The sequence below is a fragment of the Talpa europaea genome (genome assembly GCF_964194135.1).
Source record: "Talpa europaea genome assembly, chromosome: X".
Classification (NCBI taxonomy): domain Eukaryota; kingdom Metazoa; phylum Chordata; class Mammalia; order Eulipotyphla; family Talpidae; genus Talpa; species Talpa europaea.
Window position 1 is genome coordinate 94,742,067 of NC_140081.1, and position 20,828 is coordinate 94,762,894.

Below are 20,828 nucleotides of genomic sequence, written 5' to 3' on the forward strand. Positions count from 1 at the left end.
ATGCCTCTGAGTTACGCGAGTGAGGGCTGCAAATTTGAGGAAGACCTTCAGGACCCAAGAGAGGCCCACCACCTGGAACCTGGGCAGCTGGTTAGGGCTGAGGAGGAGGGGGAGGAAGACGCCCCATTTCCCTCATGCTTCTCTTCCTCCACCTTTCCCCTCACCTGTATTGTGTTCCAGGATGCCTCAGAGGAGGAGGCTGCTGCTGGGAGCCAGAGTTCTCCCAGTGCCTGCTCCTCCCCCAGAGCCCTGGATGCTGCTCCTTGGAGCCAATCTGAGGAGGAGAGCACCAGCAGCCAGGAAGAGGAGGGGCCGCACACCTCGCAGGAGCCAGCAGAAGCTCAGGCCCCCTCACAAGAAACCCTGCAAGAGAAGGTGGCTGACCTGGTGTACTTCCTGCTCCACAAGTATCGCGCCAAGATGCTGACCAGCCAGGCCGAGATCCTGAGGGAAGTCCTCGATGATAACCTGGAGCACTTCCCTGTGGCCTTCCGCCGGGCCTGTGAGTGCCTACAGCTGGTCTTTGGCCTTGAGGTGCAGGAAGCAGAGCCTAATGGCGACTCCTATGTCCTGGTCACCACCCTGGGCCTCACCTATGATGGGCTGATGAGGCCTGAGGAGATCATGCCCAAGACGGGCCTGCTGGTGATCGTCCTGGCCGTCATCCTCCTGAATGGCGACCGCTCCCCCGAGGAGCGCATGTGGGAAGCTCTGGGGGCGGTAGGGGTGTTTGCTGGGGTGGAGCACATCATCTACGGGGAGCCTAGAGCGCTTCTCACCGAGGTGTGGGTGCAGGAGCAGTACCTGGAGTACCAGCAGGTGCCCCATAGTGATCCCCCCCGCTACGAGTTCCTGTGGGGCCCCAGGGCTTATGCTGAGACCAACAAGGTAGACGTCCTGGAGTATTTTATCAGGGTCAATAGCAGGAATTCCAGAAGCTTCTGAGCTCTCTCTGCAGAGGCTGTGAGTGATGAGGAAGAGAAGGCCTGAGCCAGAGTGGCAGAGGGCATCTCTGGGTTCCTTCTGTCTGCGGTGACTTGGAATTGATTCTCGTTTCCCTTAGGAATTTTTTAACTGTTATCCCTTCAATAGAAAGTTTATTAGCTTCAGCTGTGCTTGCGGATGCATCCGTCACATTGGTACATTGTGCTCATCCAGTTCAAGAGTGAGTTTTGCTGTTTTGTAAACCTTCCATCTTACTTGTGCCCAGAGTTCTGTAATATAGCATTGGAATAGGCATTTCCTTGGAAATGTGACAGAACTTAGCAGGAAAATTTATGGAGTCAAGAAATAGAGAAATAAATGTGAAGAGTTCTTGCTTATCCTTTCTCATCTGTCATTCTATAAAAGAGAGAGAGAGAGAGTGTGTGTGTTGCCCATCACCTGCAGGGATTCTGAAGAAATAGGGTCTCACTCCCTTAAAATGATAACCAAAACTCAGTGGTTTGGCACTCTTTTCTGGCCTAGAAGGGCCAGAACCCATCACATTTAAATAAAATTATAAGGTTATCTTGGCAGTAATTTGGACAATTCTGAATTCGTGGCAAGCCCATGCTGTCCCCACCTGAGGCCAACCTTCTGGCTCATACCTCATTTCCCTTCACACTACTCCACAGTGTCTCTCAGGTGATGAAGGGGATCCTATTGCCAAGCTCCTCCACACAGGGCTATAGAAGGACCGTGACGATGCAAATCCAGCTGATGTGCTTCTGTCTGTGGCATCATTCAGCGAGGACCCTCCTGCCCAAGTCCCAGGGCCCTTTGAGAACCGACTCCGCCACAGGCCAGCATTTCTGCCAGTCCCAGAACTTTCCCAAATTCTATCACCCTTCCACTATTTCCCTGTGCGCCCTCCTGTCCAACTCAGTAATTTCACCTGCTGACCAGCTCCTCACCGCTACTCCCCTTAAGTCTCCACCTGCTCTAGTGGGACAGCTCAGATTGCCTGCCGTACCCCAACACAGAGCATTCCTGCTACCTGCAGAACCGCCCCCCCCTGCACCCCCACCACTGTCTGGGACACTTCTGATAGCAAAAGCTCCTCCAAATCTAAAGTGACCTTTAGGTAGCTGGTCATCCTGCTAGGTGTCTGCAACACACTCTCAAGATATTTTCCGGATTAACTGATGAGTAGAGTCTGATTTGGCCCATACAGTTCTTTGGATATAGCCCTGAAGCTAGAGCAGAGGTTTTAAAAACCTCCCTAATATTTGCAGTATGATTTCACCAGAGAGTCTTATTTGAAACTGGCCACTAGACACAGATGGCTGAGCTTACCTAGGCAGTCAGAAATTCTTGTCAGTTTCACTGAGAACTCATCTACTTCTGAGTCTCTCATCCCAAATACCAGAGGGATGAGATCTTGAAGGTACCACAAACATGAGCCAGCCCCAGCCCAACTCATCCTCACCAACATCTGCGCACCTCTCAGGCCCTCCCCAACCCTGCTCACTCAGCAACTGCAAAACAGAGCTGAGTATAGATGGAGGTCCTCAAAAGCTAAAAAATAAAATCAAACCACAGCACCACCTGAGAAGTAAAATAGTTCACCCCCTAGGTTACTGCTACAGACATTAAAATAATAATAACAACAGGAAGCATCAAATAGCAGAAGGAACAAAAAGACCTGGCAACACGAGGAGACCTCACAAAGTGAGAACAACAACCCAAAATCCAAACACAACACCCAGTGGCCACAGCACAGATCAGACCCTGCCTCCTCTTCACCCATGTCTGACAAACCCAATATGGCTGAGATTGAGAAATAAGTTGAAATTAAAGAAGACAGAAACACAGGAGAAAAATCCACAGCTTCAAAAGAAATGATTGAACAGGAGAAGCAAGCAGGTGAATTGTACTCTGCATTGCACAAGCATTGCCTCCTTACATTATTCTTTTAGTTGTTTAACTTTGTAAGATGCAAAGAGGTTGGGTGAAGTTTAAATGACTGTGCTGCCCCTTTCACATCAAAGAATCGAGAACAACTAATGAAGATGCCCCTGCCTCTCCCATCTGCCTGTCAGGTTGGCGGAGGAGGGAAAGAACTTGCACACTGCTGAAGGAAGTAGCTGGGTGGAATGACAGTGAAATCCAGAGTAGAAACCCAGCTGGCCTAAGGTGTCCTGTGGCTGTAATATGCAGTTTAATCAGAGTACCATTTTTGTTGTTCAAATGATTTTAATTATTGGAAGGCACAATTTTTAATATGTGAATAAAAAATATTAAAACCTGAAAAAAAATCTCAACACAAAAATGTGGAAGATTATATCTCCCTACCAGATAGAGAGTTCAGAACTGCTGTAATAAAGAAAAATTCAAAGAGATAAAAGAAGACTCAGGAAGGCAGGTCAAATTAATAAAAGGAAACACAGAAAGGCAAGTCTAAGAAATACAAGAGAACTCAGAAGAGCTAATAAAAGAGACACAATGAAATTTAGAAAAACTTCAATGAGCTCAGAAATAAAATCAATGAACAGAAGGTAGAAATTGAAACTTTAAATAAATAACAGAAATTCAGGAGTTAAAGAGTTCAAGAAATGAGATCAAGAAAGCTATAGAAGTAGGATAGACCAAATGAAGGATTGAGTCAATGACACCAAATATGCACTAAGAATCCAGCTGGGAAAAAAAGAGAGAAATGAGATGTGAAAAAAAGAAAAATGAAGAGGCAATTTGAGACCCATCCAATACCACATAGAGAACCAACATACGAGTACCGGGTATCCCAAAAGAGGAAGGGGGAGGTAGCAGAATGCTTAGTCAAGGAAATAATAGAGGTAAACTTCCCACACCTGGAGAAGGAATTAAAACAATAAGCCCATGAAGCTAAAAGAACACCGGTTACCTAAATGCAGTGAGACATACACCAAGACACAGAGCAAGAGTTTATGACAAAGAAAGCACACAGACTGCAGCAAAGAAGAAAAAGCAGCAGGGATCTTCTAAAGACACGCCCATTAGGCTTACATTAAACTTTTCATCAGAAACTCTACAGAGAAAGAGAGAATGGAAAGATCTATTCAAAGTGCCCATAGATAAAACTGTCACCCAAGAATACTACATTCTGCAAGATTCTTTCAGATACAAGGGAGAAGTAAAGACCTTTCCAGAGAAACAAATCTGAAGGAATGTGCCAGTGCTAGACCTCCCGTGCAAGGAATGTTGAAAGGATCACTTTCATCTAAAGCAAAGTGTAGAAAATCTACCAAAAAATGAATAAGGAAATAGAACCAGAAAGCTAGGACAAAATGGCAGTGACACATCATACATCAATAATCACCCTCAGTAGAAATGGACTGAGCTCACTACACAAAAGGCACAGAGTGACTGTTGCACCAGAAAACGAAACCCAGCTTTCTGCTCTCTCCAGGAGACCCACCTGAGCTTGCAAGAATGTAAATAGGCTCAAAGTAAATGGTTGGGAAACAAACCCGCAAACAAATGGGACCCCAAAAGAGCATGAACACATATAGCAGATAAAATTTCAGCGGAAAGAGAGAGACAATGAGTGACAGGGACATTCGCTCGCAACTGCGGCATCAGCACATCAGGAAGCAAAACCCTCAGCAATGCATATGCGCCGAGCGGAACACACGAGACAACTATTAACAAACCTGAAAACAGACACTGGCCACAACAATAGTAGTAGGGGCCTTCAGCACCCAAGGACATCAATGGACGCAACAACCAGGCAGAAAACCAACGATGAAACAATAACCTTAAATGAGGAATTAGACCAGATGGGCCGACTAGACATCTATAAGTTGCTACACCCTAAGTGCACATTCTTCTCAAGTGTACAAGGAACAGTCATAAACAACATTACAAAACAAGTGTCAATAAATTCATAAAGACTGAAATCCTATTATGAGGGCCCCACCTTCATGAGCTCGTCTAAACCTAATTTCTTCCCAAAAGCTTCATTTCCAAACACATCACATTGGGGGGTGGCATTTCAACATTTGGATCTGGGAGTGGGTGGTACAATTCAGTCCCTAGCATCTTCCCTACAAATGGTATGTGGGAAAACCATCAAAATATCTGTGGAGCTGGGCCTCCCCGGTGGCGCAGTGGTTGAGCGCTGGGTTGCGAAGCTCCCCGTGACCTCCACGGCGCTGGTTCAATCCCCGGCTGCTCCCCGGCCACCGGAGGAGGGTCCCACATGGTGCGCAGACCTCTCCTGCCGCCCGCTGCTCCCCTCAGCAGTGTCCTTCGGTCCTTCTGCCTGCTCTGGCTCCGGCTCTGGTGGATTCTCTCACCCTCCCGCACTTCTGACTGTACCCAGTGCATGTATAAACAAACAAACAAACAAACAAATAAATAAATAAATAAATAAATAAATAAAATACATGCCTCTTTTAAAAAAAAAAAAAATCTGTGGAGCTACTCAATCTACCAAAGGTGAATTTCAGAAACGCTAGAATACGCCTGGGAGGTAGAAATACTAGTTTTGATTAAGAAGTCACACCCGTGTGCGCCTGCCCCATGGGGAAGTCCTGCTTTCCCTGCAGCTCGTGGCGCCTGTGCAGGAGTTCAGGCACACAGGTAGCAGAGACTCATGAGATTTGGAACTTGCATCGAAAGGAAGGAAAATTTTCTCAATCCATGGAGGTTTTAGAGTTTAGTACAAAAGGAAGCACAGGAAAATGCCTTTGAGTGAGTAAGAGCAACACTGCTCTGCTGAGACTAAGAGATCCCTTGGAAACTGCATGCGGTCCTGTGTTAGAAAGTCACACAGCAGACATTTTTCAAAGCTGGGGAATTTCAAGGCAAATCTGGCCTTCCCAGCAGGCCGTGGAGAGGGGTGTCCTCATAACCTCATCTGTGAACTGGGGTTACATGGGGACTTAGAGTCACCAAAAGGTAGACCTGCTCGCACAATCACGCTGCCGATGGGTATAGATGATATTTAATTAGACGGTGTGGGTTCAGTAAATACAAATGTCAGTTGTTTATGAAAGGTTTCTAATACTCCCAAAAGTCCACAATTTACATGAATGTCATCCTCAACCGATTACGCTACAACTGGCTTTTTAAAAACCATTTTAGGAGAGCTTCCCTGGTGGTGCAGCGGTTGAGCGCTGGGCTGCGAAGCTGCCCGCAGCCTCTGCAGCGCCAGTTCAATCCCCGGCCGCCGGCGAGGGTCCCACATGGCGCACAGACCTCTCCTGCCATGCCCGCTGCTCCCCTCAGTGCTGCACCTCCCCCTGCAGTGACCGTCAGGGCTAATGGCTGTTGCCATGGCTCCTGAGGTCCGGCGTGGGCAAGGAACCATGCGCGCAGGGGGAGAACAGCAAACTCCCTAAGATGCAGAGAAGCCGAATGCCTGCCAAGAGATAACAAACCACCAGAAGCCGCCACAAAGATGATTAAAAGAAATGCTGACCACCTGGAACCTTATCTCGCTTTCTCAAGGCCCACAAACTTTATTCTGCTACAACTGTCTCTCTAAAATCTTTCCTTTTTCTGGTCATTGATTGCTAATTAAAAAACATACGTAATTTAATAATTAGGCTAATGCAAATGAAACATTACTAAACACTGTGTTATAATAGAATTGTTGGTTTAATAATCTTTCTGTTATGTGCTTGACTTTAGTACCTTTGATATTAACTGCATTGTAATGTAAATTCACCCATGACAATTAATTATGAGTAACCATGAGTAGGTAGTAGTAGTAGTAGTAAGTACAACAAGAATATAATTATGTAGAACAAGAATATAAAGAGTTACTAGCCTGTCTACTTAGGAATACGGCTAGGTCCAGATGTATTTTGGACATAAATCACTGCCCTGTCAATGATAAGCTAAACCTATGAGCAAGCTGGTTTCTTTGATGTTCACTGTTCTATGCTTTTAGAAAACATATATACTGACCACTGACTCAAATAAAGTTGCACTCAGATTTACACTCTCCCTTGAAGTGTGTCTGTTTGTCATTTCTTCAGCCGAATCCCTGACCACCCTGTGCAGTCTCTCAACCCTGAGATGGCCTCATCGTCTACTGCTGTGCTGGTCTGCGGCACCTCAGCAGTGTGTTTTGTCGGTCTGTCTGTTCTGTTCCCCGCTCTGGCTCTGGTGAATTCTCTCAACCTCCCGCGCTTCTGACTATACCCAGTGCTTGTATAAATAAATCTTTTAAAAAATAATAAAAACCATTTTAGGGAGAAATAATTCACATGCCATAGATTTAACCCACTTAAAGTGAATAGTTCAGTGGTTTTTATTTGGTTCACAGACTGTACAACTACCAAAGTAAAAATTAGAATATTTAAATCAATACAATAAGAAATTCTGTACTCATTAGTATTCACTCCCCATTCCCTCTCACACACCAGCTATAGACAAGTACTAGTCTGCTTTCTGTAAGCTTGTCTGTCCATTCTGGACCTTCCAATGAAATGAAATCATACAATGTGACAACATACAATTGAAATCATACAATGTGACACTCATACAATGTGTCTGGCTTCTTTCACTTAGCATAATGTCTTCAAGAGCTTCACCCATGTTGTAGCCTTTCTTTTTTATGGCCAAGTAACATTCCATTGTATGGATACACTAAATGGTGCTTATCTGATCATTTGTCGATGAGCACTTAGGTTGTTTCCACATTTTTGGTATTGTAAACAGTGTTTCTGTGAACATTCATGTTCAAGTTGTGTGAACACACGTTTTCACTTCTCTTGGTATATACCTTAGGAGTGTAATTGCTGAGTCAAATGATGACTCAATGTTTAATTTTTTGAACAACTGCTAACCTACTTTCCAAAGTGATTGCACCATTTTACAATCCTGCCAGCTATGTGCAATGGCTCCAACTTCTCCACATCCTCACCAACATTTGTTATTATTTGCCTAGTGGGTGTGAGACAGGATCTAATTGTAGTTTTCATGTACATTTCCATAATGAACAACAATCTTGAGCTTATTTTTATGTACATATCAGCCATTCATATGTTTTCTTTGGAGAACTGTCTGTTTAATTCCTTACCCATTTTTTAAATTGGGAAGTTTGTCCTTTTATTTTTGAGTTGTAAGAGTTCTTTATATATCCTGGATGCCAGTGGCTTATTCAGGATATGATTTTTTGGTTCTACCCAAATGCTAAGGCCATTATCAAATTTCCTTGCCATCCCATCTATTTGGCAAGCTTATTACTGTTTGTCCCTCTGCTGCTAATGCAAGTTCCCAAGCAGGCACCCTCTGTGAGACCGCTGGTTGGTCTTCCACGAGACGTCCCACTTCAGGCAGATTCCACATTTCATCTCCTGCCTTCAGTCCTTTATGTAGACATTAAAATGAAGGCGCGAGGCTTCCAAGAGTTTCCAGAAACCTCGTGGATGAAAGATGACTTTGCTGCCCTCTCACCTCTCATCTGTGGCTTCTGTGCAGCAAGCTCCCAGACTTCAAGGCAAAGCATGATGCACTTCAAGAAGCTTTGACTTACTCAACACTTGTTTCCCCGAGGAGGTTGTTCGGGGTTTCTTTTTAAATATGTTGTCAAACAGGGCCTCCCTGGTGGCGTAAGGAATTAAGACACCCTCTCCCCAGCGTGTGACCCAGCAGAATTGACCTGGGACATGAGGAGGGTGGCGGGTCAGTTTGGAAGACTCTTAAGGGGTCGTCCCTAAAATCCCCTTTAAAGAGTCCCCCCGCACCCCCCCTGCACCCCCCCCCCCGCGGGCCTGGCCAGCATCGCCCCTGCCCCATGACCCGGGGGATGGACCTTTATGAGGTCAGGGAGGGCCTTGCTGAGCAAACAAAGCCCAAGGGCGGAGCCCCTCATTGTCCAGGGCGGTACATAGAGAGGGCGCCCAGGGGCCGGGGGGAGGCCCAGAGCAGACCCAGCGATGGCCAGAGCGAGCAGAGGGCCGCGTGCTCCCCGCGCTGCGAAGAAGCCCCGCCCGGGGCCGGCCAAGGCCCGGAGGAGGAGAAGGGCCCGCCGCCAGCCCCCGCGCCCACGCTCACCCAGGGGCAAGGCGAGCGGACCCCACCCCAGCCCCAGCCCCAAGCGCCGCCTGCCCCCTGCACTGCCCGGCCCGACCCGGCCCTGCTCTGCCCTGCCCAACCCCTGCCCGGTCCACCCCCTGCCCTGCCCTGCTCTGCCCTGCCCTGCCCTGCCCGGTCCACCCCCTGCCCTGCCCTGCTCTGCCCTGCCCTGCCCTGCCCACCCCCTGCCCTGCCCACCCCCTGCCCGGTCCACCCCCTGCCCGGTCCACCCCTTGCCCGGTCCACCCCTGCCCTGCCCCGCCCCGCAGCGCGTCCGAGGGCTCACCCGTGGTCTCCGCAGGGCGCCGAGAAGACCGGGGTCCTGCAGACGCCCCTTCCCGGGGCCCCGCCCAGGAAGGCCCGGGAGGACGCCCCGGGCCCCTCCGCGAGAACCCAGGAGGCCAGGCCCGCGCCAAGGCCCAGGCCCGAGTCCCGGCGGGAGCCAGGCCCCGACTCCAACAGCAACTAGAAGGGCGCGGCGGCCCGGGAGCCCCGAGGGCCATGGCCACGCGCCCCCGGCCCCTGTCGCTCCAGAGTCCGAGCCCCGAGCGAGCGCCCTGCCCGGGCCCGACCCCGCGGGCCCCGAACAGCCGACGTCCCAGCGCCCCAGCCGCCCGCCCACCCCGCGCGGCTCTGGGGACGAGCACAATAAAGTACCCGCCGTGGCACCTGCGTGTCTGCCGTGGCCTGACCGGGGGAGGGAGGCCGGCGGGGTGGGGGGACGGGAGGGGGTTGTCCTGGGGCGCTGGAGGTCAGACCAGAAGGTCCACGGTGGCCCCGACGCTGAGATGAGGAGCGCGTGAGGCCGGAGCACTGGAGACAAAGGCCCCTTGGAGGGCAGGCGGGGAACGCTGTGTGTCCGGGGCGTGTGCAGGGGTGGGGGCCTCGCTGGGAGAGGCCCGGGCTGGCACGGCGCCCCCCAAGAGACACAGAGTCATGGCTCCTGCACGCTGACCTCACAGTGGCGCCTGCCACACCCACCCCATCCTGTCAGCCCTTGAGGGTCCCCACGAGCAGGGAACCTCACCTTGGAGAGCCCGCGAGGGCTCTGGAACTCTCCGGGAGCGCTGCTCCCACTCCCAGCCCGAGCAGAGCGGGCCACGCTCCTGCGAAGAAAGGGAGGAGCCGGCTCCCGCCTGGCCGGCTGTGGCTCAGCCCAGGGGAGGCCCGAGGGGGCGGCACCCGCACAGTCATTTACTGCCACCTGCAACTGGGAGACGGGCTAGACTGCCACGCAGGGGTAGCAAAGGGTGCACAGAGCCCCTCCGTGCCTTCCCTCACACATATCAAAAATGTAAGACCCTTGAGGGTAGGACATTGTTCATTTGCTGTGTCCTATGTGTCCTAATATCTGGAATGGTGCCTCAGAATAGTAGGCCCTCAATAAATATTTGTTACCTGACTTGGCTGAAAGTAGTGGAGATGGAAAGAAGTGAATTGATTCGAGGAATTTCTAAGACTTGGAGATACATGGTTTGTGGTCACTGAAGGAGAAGTGTTGTGGATGGTTCTCCTATCTCCAGTTTGGGCCATTCAATGGTTGGCGACATCAATACAGCTACAGAACATTGGCAGTAGGGCAGGATTGGCAATCCCAAACGACTAGAAGGAGAGCAGCGCCTTGTGGTGAGAAGAGTGTAGAGACAAAAGGCAGCAAAACTGGGTTCTGAGTCCCGACTTTCCTGCATGATGCTGATCAGGCCATCTTTGGGCCTGTTTTTCTTTTCTGAGGTGATGGATTTGGGCTAAACAACTTAGCCCAATTTTGGTAGATACTTCAGCACATGTAGATACTTCAGCACATGTAGAATCTGACCACAGAGGTATGTTACAGTGGTTCATACACCTTAATTGCCCTCCAGCAGGTAGTTCAAATCTGTCATTTCCAGCCTCTGAGCTTCTGCCAGGAATCTCCAGGATCCCAGAGTGTGGTGCACAGATGCTCACAAGCATGTCTCTCACCCACAATTAGCCTGGAACACAGCAATGTCCTCCCCTTGTCATTCCTGTCCCAAGTGTACACTTGTGTCCAGGGAAGCCAAGTAAGGGCCACTCATCACTCCTGCCAGTCATAAAGGGTTCCCAAAGCTGCTGGCACTCTGGGAAGCCAGGCGCTATTCTCCATGTTCTAGAGTAACCAGACTACAAGGTGAGTGTGTTATCCATGTTTAAATACAAAACAAGGAATTTTTTAAAACACACTGAAAAGCAAACAACTATAAAGAAAGAATGAGCAGGGCCTCCCCGGTGGCGCAGCGGTTGAGCGCTGGGTTGCGAAGCTGCCCGCAGGCTCTGCGGCACCGGTTCGATCCCTGGCTGCTCCCCGGCCACCGGAGGAGGGTCCCACATTGCGCGCAGACCTCTCCTGCCGCCCGCTGCTCCCCTCAGCAGTGTACTTCGGTCCTTCTGCCTGCTCTGCTCCCCGATCTGGCTCTGGTGAATTCTCTCGCCCTCCCGTGCTTCTGACTATACCCAGTGCTTGTATAAACAAAACAAACAAACAAACAAAACAAATAAATAAATAAATAAAACATGCCTCTATAAAAAAAAAAAAAAAGAAAGAATGAGCAGATTTGAACAAGATGCAAATAGACCTTCTAGAAATGAAGAAAAAAAGTCCTGGGGTTAAAAACTCAATGGCTAGAACAGAATTGAAAAGAAAATCAGTGAAATGTAAGAAAAATCTAAGGAAGCTACTTGAAATGGAGCAGAGAAACAAATAGATGAAAAAAACATGCAAGGGATCTCATGCAAAAGGAAGCACAGAGCGAACAGGCCAACATGCACCGCACAGCCCCGCAGGGAAACAGAGAGAACGTGGGAAAGCCATGTTCAAAAACATATGATAGCCGAAAATTTTCTAGAAGTAAAGGCATGAATTGTCAAATTGATGACATGCAGTACAACACGAGTAGGAAATGTAGGTAACGCCCCAGCTGCACCATCCAAGGAAGAGGCACAGCCTTCAAGAGGAAAAAAACACTTTTGCAGGTTGCCACCGAGGGACAGACCGCAGTAAAGGAAAATAATCAGATGGATATTAGACTTCCCCACATCAATTATGAAAGCAGAAGGAACATCTTGAGTATGCAGAGACAGCAAATGTCGGCCTGAAATCATCTATCTGACCAAACTAGCACTCAAGAAGGAAAGCGAAATAAAAATTTCTAGACAAATACATGTTTGGCTCTGATAGAACAGTGTTGAATGAATGAAAGTTGTGGGGCAGAAAAACTGATCTCAAAAGGAGTAATGAGAAGCAAGATGAAATGATAAGCAACAAACTTGGTAAAATACGGGTAAATCTAAACAAGCGAATACAGATACATTTCTATTCATGTAAACAATATAAATTATTTTTATAAGTATACAGAACATGTTTATGGTATTATAATTCATATACTTGACAATTATGATTATAATGGACAAAATCCTTACTTTGAGGACAGCAGAAACAAGACGAAAGAACTGGACAAGAATGTATGAATTTCCAGTCAGGCGGGGTGGCCAGAAGAGCCTCAGAAAATGAAATGTGCTCTGAATACGGAGCAGCTCAGGAGGGTGAATGGCTGGACCTGGCGAGTGTTTACAGTGGATGTGAATTCAGAAAAACAGGCTGTCCGAGGTGGAGAAACCAGGGTCTGCTTGGACTTGCCACAAAACTTGCAGATGCTTATGAGTGCTCAGACTTGCTTGCCTGGAGCAGCCTCTTCAGGAAGAGGCCCTAGTGGACTTGAGTGTTGCCTCTCCTCTTGAGCTCAGGGTGGGTTCTCAGCAAAGAGCGCAGAGAAGGACCACACAGACTTCTGCCAATTCCGGGCTGGGCCTGGGAGGAGCTGCAGGGTCTGAGAAAGACCAAGAAGGACATATGGGCCACAGAGTCCTACAGAACCTGTTACCAGTCCAGTTGTGCTGCACGCAGGAGCCTGGCTGCACCACGGGCGTCTGCTCTGGCTACAGTTTCGCCTTCTGTGCCTTGTGCAGATCCACCTACCCTAGGGTCTCGTCATGTGAGGTGACGGCAGAGAAATCAACAGACTTATGAAGCGAGTACTTGCAAGCAGATGGGGCCAATAGAAGATTTTTGGAACAGAGGCAGGTAAGAGGGTGATTCAAAAGGCACTGGAAGGGATGGAAATAAGGAATGGCTGAGAAGGGACCCAATGAGCGGCCCGTGGCGGGAGTCCCATAGCAAAAGTGTGACTGCGCCGAGCCAGCACAGGCCAGCCGGGTGGGCTGGGGCTGTCTCTAGAGCTGACCCTGCCTGCGGCATTTGCACAGGCCGTTCCATGCTAATGGATTTATCTGGGGAGGTGAGTTGAACAGTAACTCCCACCGCTCCAGATGTGGGAGTAGGACAGCTTGTCCGAGCCCTTGCTCGATCCACAGAGCAACCCCACAAGATCCCTAGGGCGCCTTCACCCACTCTTCCTACGCACAGGGTGTGGGAGACGAGGTCTGTATTCTCCATGTGGTACTACTGATTAAGGCACATTGATTCATTTTTCAATGTAACATAATTGAGAAAATTATAAACCAATGATTCAGAAAATGCCAACTAGAGAATATTAAATTACAATGTGCCAGAGTCTCTGAATAGTTAAAAATTAAATATTTATTTTATTCTCCAAGCTTCAGGTAAAGAGAGGGATGAAGAGGTATAACTTATAGACCTTTTTATTTCTAAGAAGCAACCCTCTCGGAAACTCGAGGGCATCCCCTCGGTACTGCTTACAACTGGGGGGAGCAGAGCCTTATTAAAATTGTATCAAACGCCTGGAAAGAACTAGACTGTACACAGTCCATGCTTTCTACAATCCTATGCTCGTGCAGTTTGAGAGGAGTGTAGAGACAGAGACTCATTTGAGATTTGGTTTAGCCAGTTGTGCATGTTGGTAAGTAGCTTACTTCAGGGTGAACCACTAAAAAAAGAGAGAGCTTACCTTCCAGGCCAGTAGAGGGGGAAGAAAGAACTTTTAAAAAAAGATCTATCAATGGCTGACAGGAATAGAGAAAAAAGCAGCATAGAAACAGAAAAGGCAAAAGAAAATGGTAGAAATGAATCCAAACATTCCCAGAAGTACAATAAGTGGAAACAGGAAGGCAGAGAGCAGGAGATGCTCCCCAGCCCGCTCTCTTCTCGAGCTGGAAGCCCCAGGTCAAGGCCCCAGGAAGGCGCCACCTGCTCTGCAAGTTCCCGGACAGGAAGGCCAGGCTGCCAGCTTGCCACCCCGCCCCCCAGCCCCTTGTCGCCTCGAATCCCACCCCCACCCCATGGCCAAGAGGGGCAGGAGGGCATCCCTCTCCCCCACACCCCTCTGGGCTCAGCCTGCAGGGACCCAGGGTCCTCCTGTGAGGAGCACCAGGTTAGGCCATCTGGGCCACGGCTCAGAGCCTCTGTCCAGAATCAAGGGGTTGAAGGGACACAGGTTGGGCCTGGACTTTCCCTTCTTCAAGACCTGTCTTATCTATTTGCTGTTTTCCCTACAGGCACAGCCCCTGTCACGTGGCAGGCGTTCAACACATTTTAGTTGAATTGTTGCTGGTACAGCGAGTGCCATCGGCCTTTCGTCGCCGAGTACCCTGGGCGCTGTGACACAGAGCTGCAGCGGTGCCCGGAACCAGCGGCTCGGGCCTGCAGCGCCAGAGGCGGGGAACAGACAGGTAAGCCGAAGTCCCAGGCAGAGAAGCCGCTTTCTTCCTTAAGATGAGCCAGCTTAGGAGAGAGGAGGCTCAGTGTTTGCATCTGCCATTGCTGCTCCCCACTTTTAATGGTGTGATTGCCTTTCTGCAGCCAGCCGCAGGCCTGCCGCCAGCCCCCACCACCCTCCGGCAGTCTGTCCGGGGGAGTCCCAAGGAGGACCCCTACTTCCCCAGGCCCACCAGGGGCCCCTGGCCCTCACTGCTTTCAGCAGTTCCCCACTAACGCCTGCAGCCAGAACCCCAACCTCCACACCCTGGGGACACAGTTCCACGGGGAAGGGCCAAGAGGCCCAGCCGCTGACCCCGGTCCTCAGCAGCTCCAAGGACAGGCCAGTGAGCCAGATCCTCGTTCTCTGAGCCGCCCCAGGGGAGGCCTGTGCTGCAGCGCGGCCCGAGCAGCCTGACTCTTTGAGCTGTCTGCATTCATCACAAGGATCTTCCCCAAAAAATCTATCAGAGCCCCTCTCTCCCTCATGTAAACCCTCAGCACCTCCCTACCCTCCTGAGAACAAATCCCAAGCCTTCCCCACAGCCTGGGCGCCCTGCACAGGGAAGATGCTGGCCCCCTGTCCTGCCTTGCTCCCGTACTTGGCTACAATCTGAGTCCCAGGCTCCCCCTAGCCCTGAAGCCAAGCTCTTACCTCTCACACTGGAGGACCCCGTAAGTACTGCCTTTGTGCCCTTGAGTTTCTGTGGCTCCCCAGGGCCACCCTGTGCCGTGGCCCAGGCTGACCGACCCCATGCCTCTGGTGAGTCCAGCGTGGGCCCTGGGGCAATGCCTCCTCGGTTTTGCTCCTCACAAGTTCAGCTAAGAAGACGCTAAGGCTAAGAGCTGCAGGCAGACCCCAAGGACACACCAAGAGCTGCTGTGGTGGAATTCCCCGCAGCGGGCGTCGTCTCCGACACCCACGGGTGGTTGAGTGGTGGGAGCCATGCGTCCCAGTGCCAGCCCGTTCGTGCTCGGGTGGCAGGGCCGTACGGAAGGCCTGGGGTTCCCTGCAAGGCCCCGCCATGATTCGTGGGCGGCCATTTCCCTGACAAGGCATTTTCAAGCCCAAAGTCCGCCTCCTCCTTTCTTAGATCTTTTTACCCTTAATTGTGGTGGGAGCACACAGCCCCGTGTAAGTCAGAGCGTGCAGCACAGGGTTTGACCGCCACAAACTGAGTTACTCCCCCCAGAAGTTTGCTGACATTCATTATGTCACACAGACACGAAAGAAGGAACATAGGCTTTTCCCTGTGATGAGAACGCCGAGGGTCTGTCTCAAAGAACTTGACCCTCCGTAAGTGGAACCCCACGGCGAGTGTCCTTCCGCTCCGGGCTTCTGCAGGGCCCTGTCCTCAGTCATTCATGTGGTAGCATGTGGCTGAATCTCCATCCTATTTAAGGCTGAGTAATATTCCTGTGTGTGTGGACCGCGTTTTGTTTACTCATCCAGCCTCCGCGCTGGCGGCTCTTCGGGTTGCTTCCACCTTGTGGCTACTGTAAGTGCTGCCGCGCAGGATGTAAGTGTGCCAGTGTATCTTGAGACTTTGCTTTGAATTCTTTGGGGGAGGTACCCAAAGTGGAAATGCTGGAGCAACAGGATCATTTTATATTGGATTTTCTGAGGACCCTCCATATTGTTTCCCATTTTACACCACTGCATCGTTTTACACGCCCACCAACAGTGCACAAGGGTTCCTGTTCTCCGCATCCTCCCCACACTTGTGATTTTGGGGGATTTCTTTTTTGTTACAGCCGTCCTAATATGTGTGATGCATTGTCTCGCTGTGGTTTTGATTCGCATCACTAACAATTAGTGATGTTGAGCCACTGCATGTGTCTATTGGCCACTTCTATGTCTTATGCAGAAATATCCACTCAAGTCTTTTAGCCATTTTTTATTTTATTTTTTTAAAAGATTTATTTATTTATACAAGCACTGGGTAAAGTCAGAAGCACGGGTGGGTGAGAGAATTCACCAGAGCGGGGAGCAGAGCAGGCAGACTGACGAAGTACACTGCTGAGGGGAGCAGCGGGCGGCAGGAGAGGTCTGTGCACCATGTGGGACCCTCAGCGGCGGCCGGGGATGGAACCGGTGCTGCAGAGGCTGTGGGAAGCTTCGCAGCCCAGCGCTCAACTGCTGCGCCACCAGGGGAGGCCCATTTTAGCCATTTTTTAAAGTTGGATTCTTTGCTTTGCTGATGTTCAGTTGTGCAAGTTCTTTATATATTCTCGATGTTAACTTCTTATCAGATATATATTTTGCAAATATTTTCTCCCATTATGTTTACACCTGTGAGGCTTTCCTTTCAATGCACAGGGTCCTATTGATCTGTTTGTCCTTCTGTTGTCTGTGCTTTTGGTATCACAGGCAGGAAATTGTCGCCACACCCAATGTCATGAAGACTTCTCCCCAGGTTTTCTTCTAAGAGTTTTATCATTTTAAGCACCTATGTTAGGGTCTTTGAACCCTTAAGGAGTTAATTTTTATATGTGGTATAAGATGAGAGTCCAGCTTCATTCCTTTGCATGTAAATACCCAGTTGTTCCAATATCTTATTCATTGAATTTCCTCAGCTCTTAAAGGAAAAATTGTCAAGGAGCAGGAAAACTGCAGGTGATTGGGTGATGGTGGGCAAGACTCACCTCTTGTTCAGCCACTGACTCTCTCAAAGGGCCCAGGCTAAGTTACTCAGCAACAACTCTTCCATCATCACTTATTCGCTCACCTGCCATCATTCATGCAGCATATAATGTCCCAGTTCAGAGCCCACAGCCTGCAGAGAATTGAGGGGCTCTGTGCAGTTAGCTGGAGGAAGAATATTCCTTATTTTCATTAACTTTTAACTGAAATGTAGCTGTACGGATAGCGCAGCAGTCCAGCTGCAGAGAGACTAGCAGTGCCTGTGGCCGTCACCAAGAGAAGCCTGATATTTTCTTATTCTGTTGGTGTGGCAGCAACTCCCTCCAAATATTCTTCACACTTGTCTCTGCTTCTAAATTATTACAGTAATTACTAGACTTGCCTCTTTATCTTACTATTTATGTATTAAAGATGCACATATATTTTATAATATTATGATTGTGATCTTTAAAATATTTTGATCAGTGAATTTCAAGAAAATTGTTTTCTTTTGTAGTCCTACCTATTTTATTTCATGGACTCAAAAACATCATTCTGAGAAGGGACCCACAACCTGCCCCGGGTTGCTGGGACACAGCAACTCCTGACAGCCTTGGGAAGACCCCACCCGCGCCCGGGGGCACGTGGACATGTAGGTACGAGAGGGCGACTCCCATGCTGAGCGCCTGGCACCTGGGGCCCCACAGCCTGTGCAGCTCCCGAGTGGACCAGCCATATCCTAGAGACTTATGTGTGAGAGGAGACCATCCACCCTGCAGCGTTAGGGAGCGGTCTCGCCCCTGGAGATCCATCTGCCCGCTTTGTGCAGGTAACAAGATTCAGAGGTATGAGCCCTGCCTCCGGGACAGCAGAACATCAGCTCCCCTCCCCCCTTCTGCTGACACCATATTCAGCTGCGGGAGCAGCGAGGCTCACTGAGCTCTTGGTAGCTATGGAAATCCCAGGGTTTCCCTAGCAACAGCTCTGGTTCAACCTTGTTGCTAGGGAACGCTGGGGTTTCCCAGGCTGCTGCATAAGCAAGACTGCTCCAGCCACCGGGCAAAGGTGTGAGCACAGCTGTGGGTCTGACCAAACCCCCCCCACACACACACAGAAGTTTCTCCTTGGCCCTGCTGCTTTGGGCTCCCAGCCAAGTGGGAGGGGTCTGGCGAGGGGATGGAGAGGCAGGGCTACAGGGTAAGGAACTAAATAGAAAAGTCTGAATTAGCCCAACAGATGTGCCGAAGTGGCAGGCGCTGGGCTTCACTAGCTCTTCAATTTTCAAGATGGCACGGGCTGTTGGCAAAGTACTTTCCCAAGAGTATCAAATAATGCACATCTGATAAGCATCAAGATCCTGCCCGAGGCTAGTGCCAGGGCCAGCCTCCAGGCGTGCGCTCCAGGTAGGGCCATCGGGCCACCTGTGGAGCGCTCTGCATGCTTGGTTTAAAGCTCGTCTGTCACCATCTTGAAATCCAATTTGGACAAACAGCCCTGAATTTTTATTTTGCACTGGGTTCCACAAATTATGTAGGTACAGTAGTTATAATCCCTATTTATAATCCCTACTTTACAAAGGAGAAAACTGACCCATAAGTAGCAGCTGCAATGAACCCAAGTTCACATGTCAGAAAGAATTTGCCCTTGGGTGCTTTGGGACACCAGCAATTGGAAGGGCTTTCCACAAATAGGCCTCGGGCGTGCAAAGGTACTCCTGGGGTCCCCATGACAGAAAGCTAGGGATGGGCGGAGTTATGGCCTCCTTACTCATTCAAGGTATGGAACAGAGAACTGGAGAAAGTGTGGCTTTGGGGAGCTCCCGTGGGGCAGAATGGAGAAACCATTGAAATACGGGGGCTGGGGGGCTGCAGCAAGTTGATGGCAGAAGCAGTGCTGCCATGTGTTAAAAAGCCCCACAGAGGGGCCTCCCCTGGTGGCACAACGGTTGAGTGCTGGGCTGCAAAGCTGCCCTCAGCCTCTGCAGCACCGGTTCAATCCCCGGCCGCCAGAGAGGGTCCCACATGGCGCACAGACCTCTCCTGCCGTGCCCACTGCTCCCCTCAGCAGTGTGTTTCATCGGTCTGCCTGCTCTGCTCCCCGCTCTGGTGAATTCTCTCGCCCTCCCGCGCTTCTGACTGTACCCAGTGCTTGTATAAATAAATATCTAACAACTTTATATATCAACTACATACCAATAAAATTGATTTAAAAAAAAAAAAGCCCCACAGAGGATGTCTACTTCTTCCTGCCCTGGCCCTGTGGAAAGCAGCATTTCCCAGCTCTTTGTCCTCCAGGCACTAACTGTAGGGCAGCAGGAAAAGCCCCCTGCAACCGTGTACACTTATTTAGTGAGGACTCCTGCATGTCAGACTTGGGGGTGATGCCTGTTTTGGGCTCAACTGTGTTCCCCAAAATTCCTATGTTGAAGTCCTGACACCAGACCTCAGCAATGTGACTGTCTTTGGAGACAGGGCCTTCGAAGAGGGAACTAAGGCTTACTAGAATGACATTCTTTTAAAAAATCCCCACAGTAACTTTCATGGTGACTCGAGATGCTCCTGCTTTAATAAAACACATCTTTTAAAAAGAAGCCCCTGCCACTGCACTCCAAGTTCCCACGGTGAGCCGACTCTGGCCACGCCCATTCTGGGGCCTCGCTCGCAGCTGGTCAGTGCAATAGATGACCCCACTAACCCAGCAGGGGACAGGGGCTGTGGGGGGGAGGGGCCACTGACAAGAGCACAGGTCCAGCCCAGGCTAGTCAACGGAGATCCCCTAGAGCAGGTGACAGGAAAACTGGGGAAGAAGAGGAATAAGGAGACATCCTGGACATAGCCCTGCAAAGGCTCACGTGTACAGAAGTGCTGAGGAGATAGAGCTAGTGCCCAGGTGCCACATGTGTGAGAAGCAAGCTGTGGTTTTAGAGAGGCAGAAGCTAGCTTCTTGTCTGGTGTAGGAGCTGTCTGAGGCCAGGACTGTGTGCTTTCCGGAGCTCCGTCCTGAGTGAATGTGAGTCTCTGGCTGAAAGTGACATTGCAGGACAAGTGACAGAGAATCAGCAATCTAATTGATTGCAGCACTGAAATCAGTGTCTAAAGTCAGCTTAGCACTGATGTTATGAAGCAGTCAGCTTCTAAAAGGTATCGAAAGTTCTAAAACCTAAATGCGTTTCACCTTATTGTTCCAATGGGTCACTTGCTCCCTCTTTAACTCTTTATTTTGTCACCTAGAATGATCCTTCCTGGAAAAAAAGAAGTATGCACAGAGAAGGCCATGTGCAGAGCCGTGTCAGAAACCATTCACCACGTCACGCCATTTTTAACTACTATCTCTGACAACAACCAAACTGCTGTATGCGCTTCAGTCCACTTCAAGACGACTGCTTCTCTCCTGGCCACCCCTTATTTCTTCCCGGCCCTACTGTGATAACTACTGCCCTTCTCAGGCTCTTACAGCACGTTTCTCAAAACATTCTCTCTCCACAGAAGCCACTCTTGCTAAGGGCTGCCTCTTGCCACGCTGGCC

The 20,828-nt window shown here is 49.9% G+C and overlaps 1 protein-coding gene across 1 annotated transcript; it reads left to right on the top strand.

The window, feature by feature from the left end:
- On the top strand, positions 1-945 carry LOC311187731 (melanoma-associated antigen 8-like; the record flags this gene model as incomplete). The annotated part of the gene is made up of 1 exon (XM_084259055.1): positions 1-945. The coding sequence occupies one exon, from the start codon at positions 1-3 to the stop codon at positions 943-945; it is 945 nt and encodes a 314-aa protein (XP_084115181.1).
- Between the last annotated feature and the right edge of the window lie 19,883 nt (positions 946-20,828).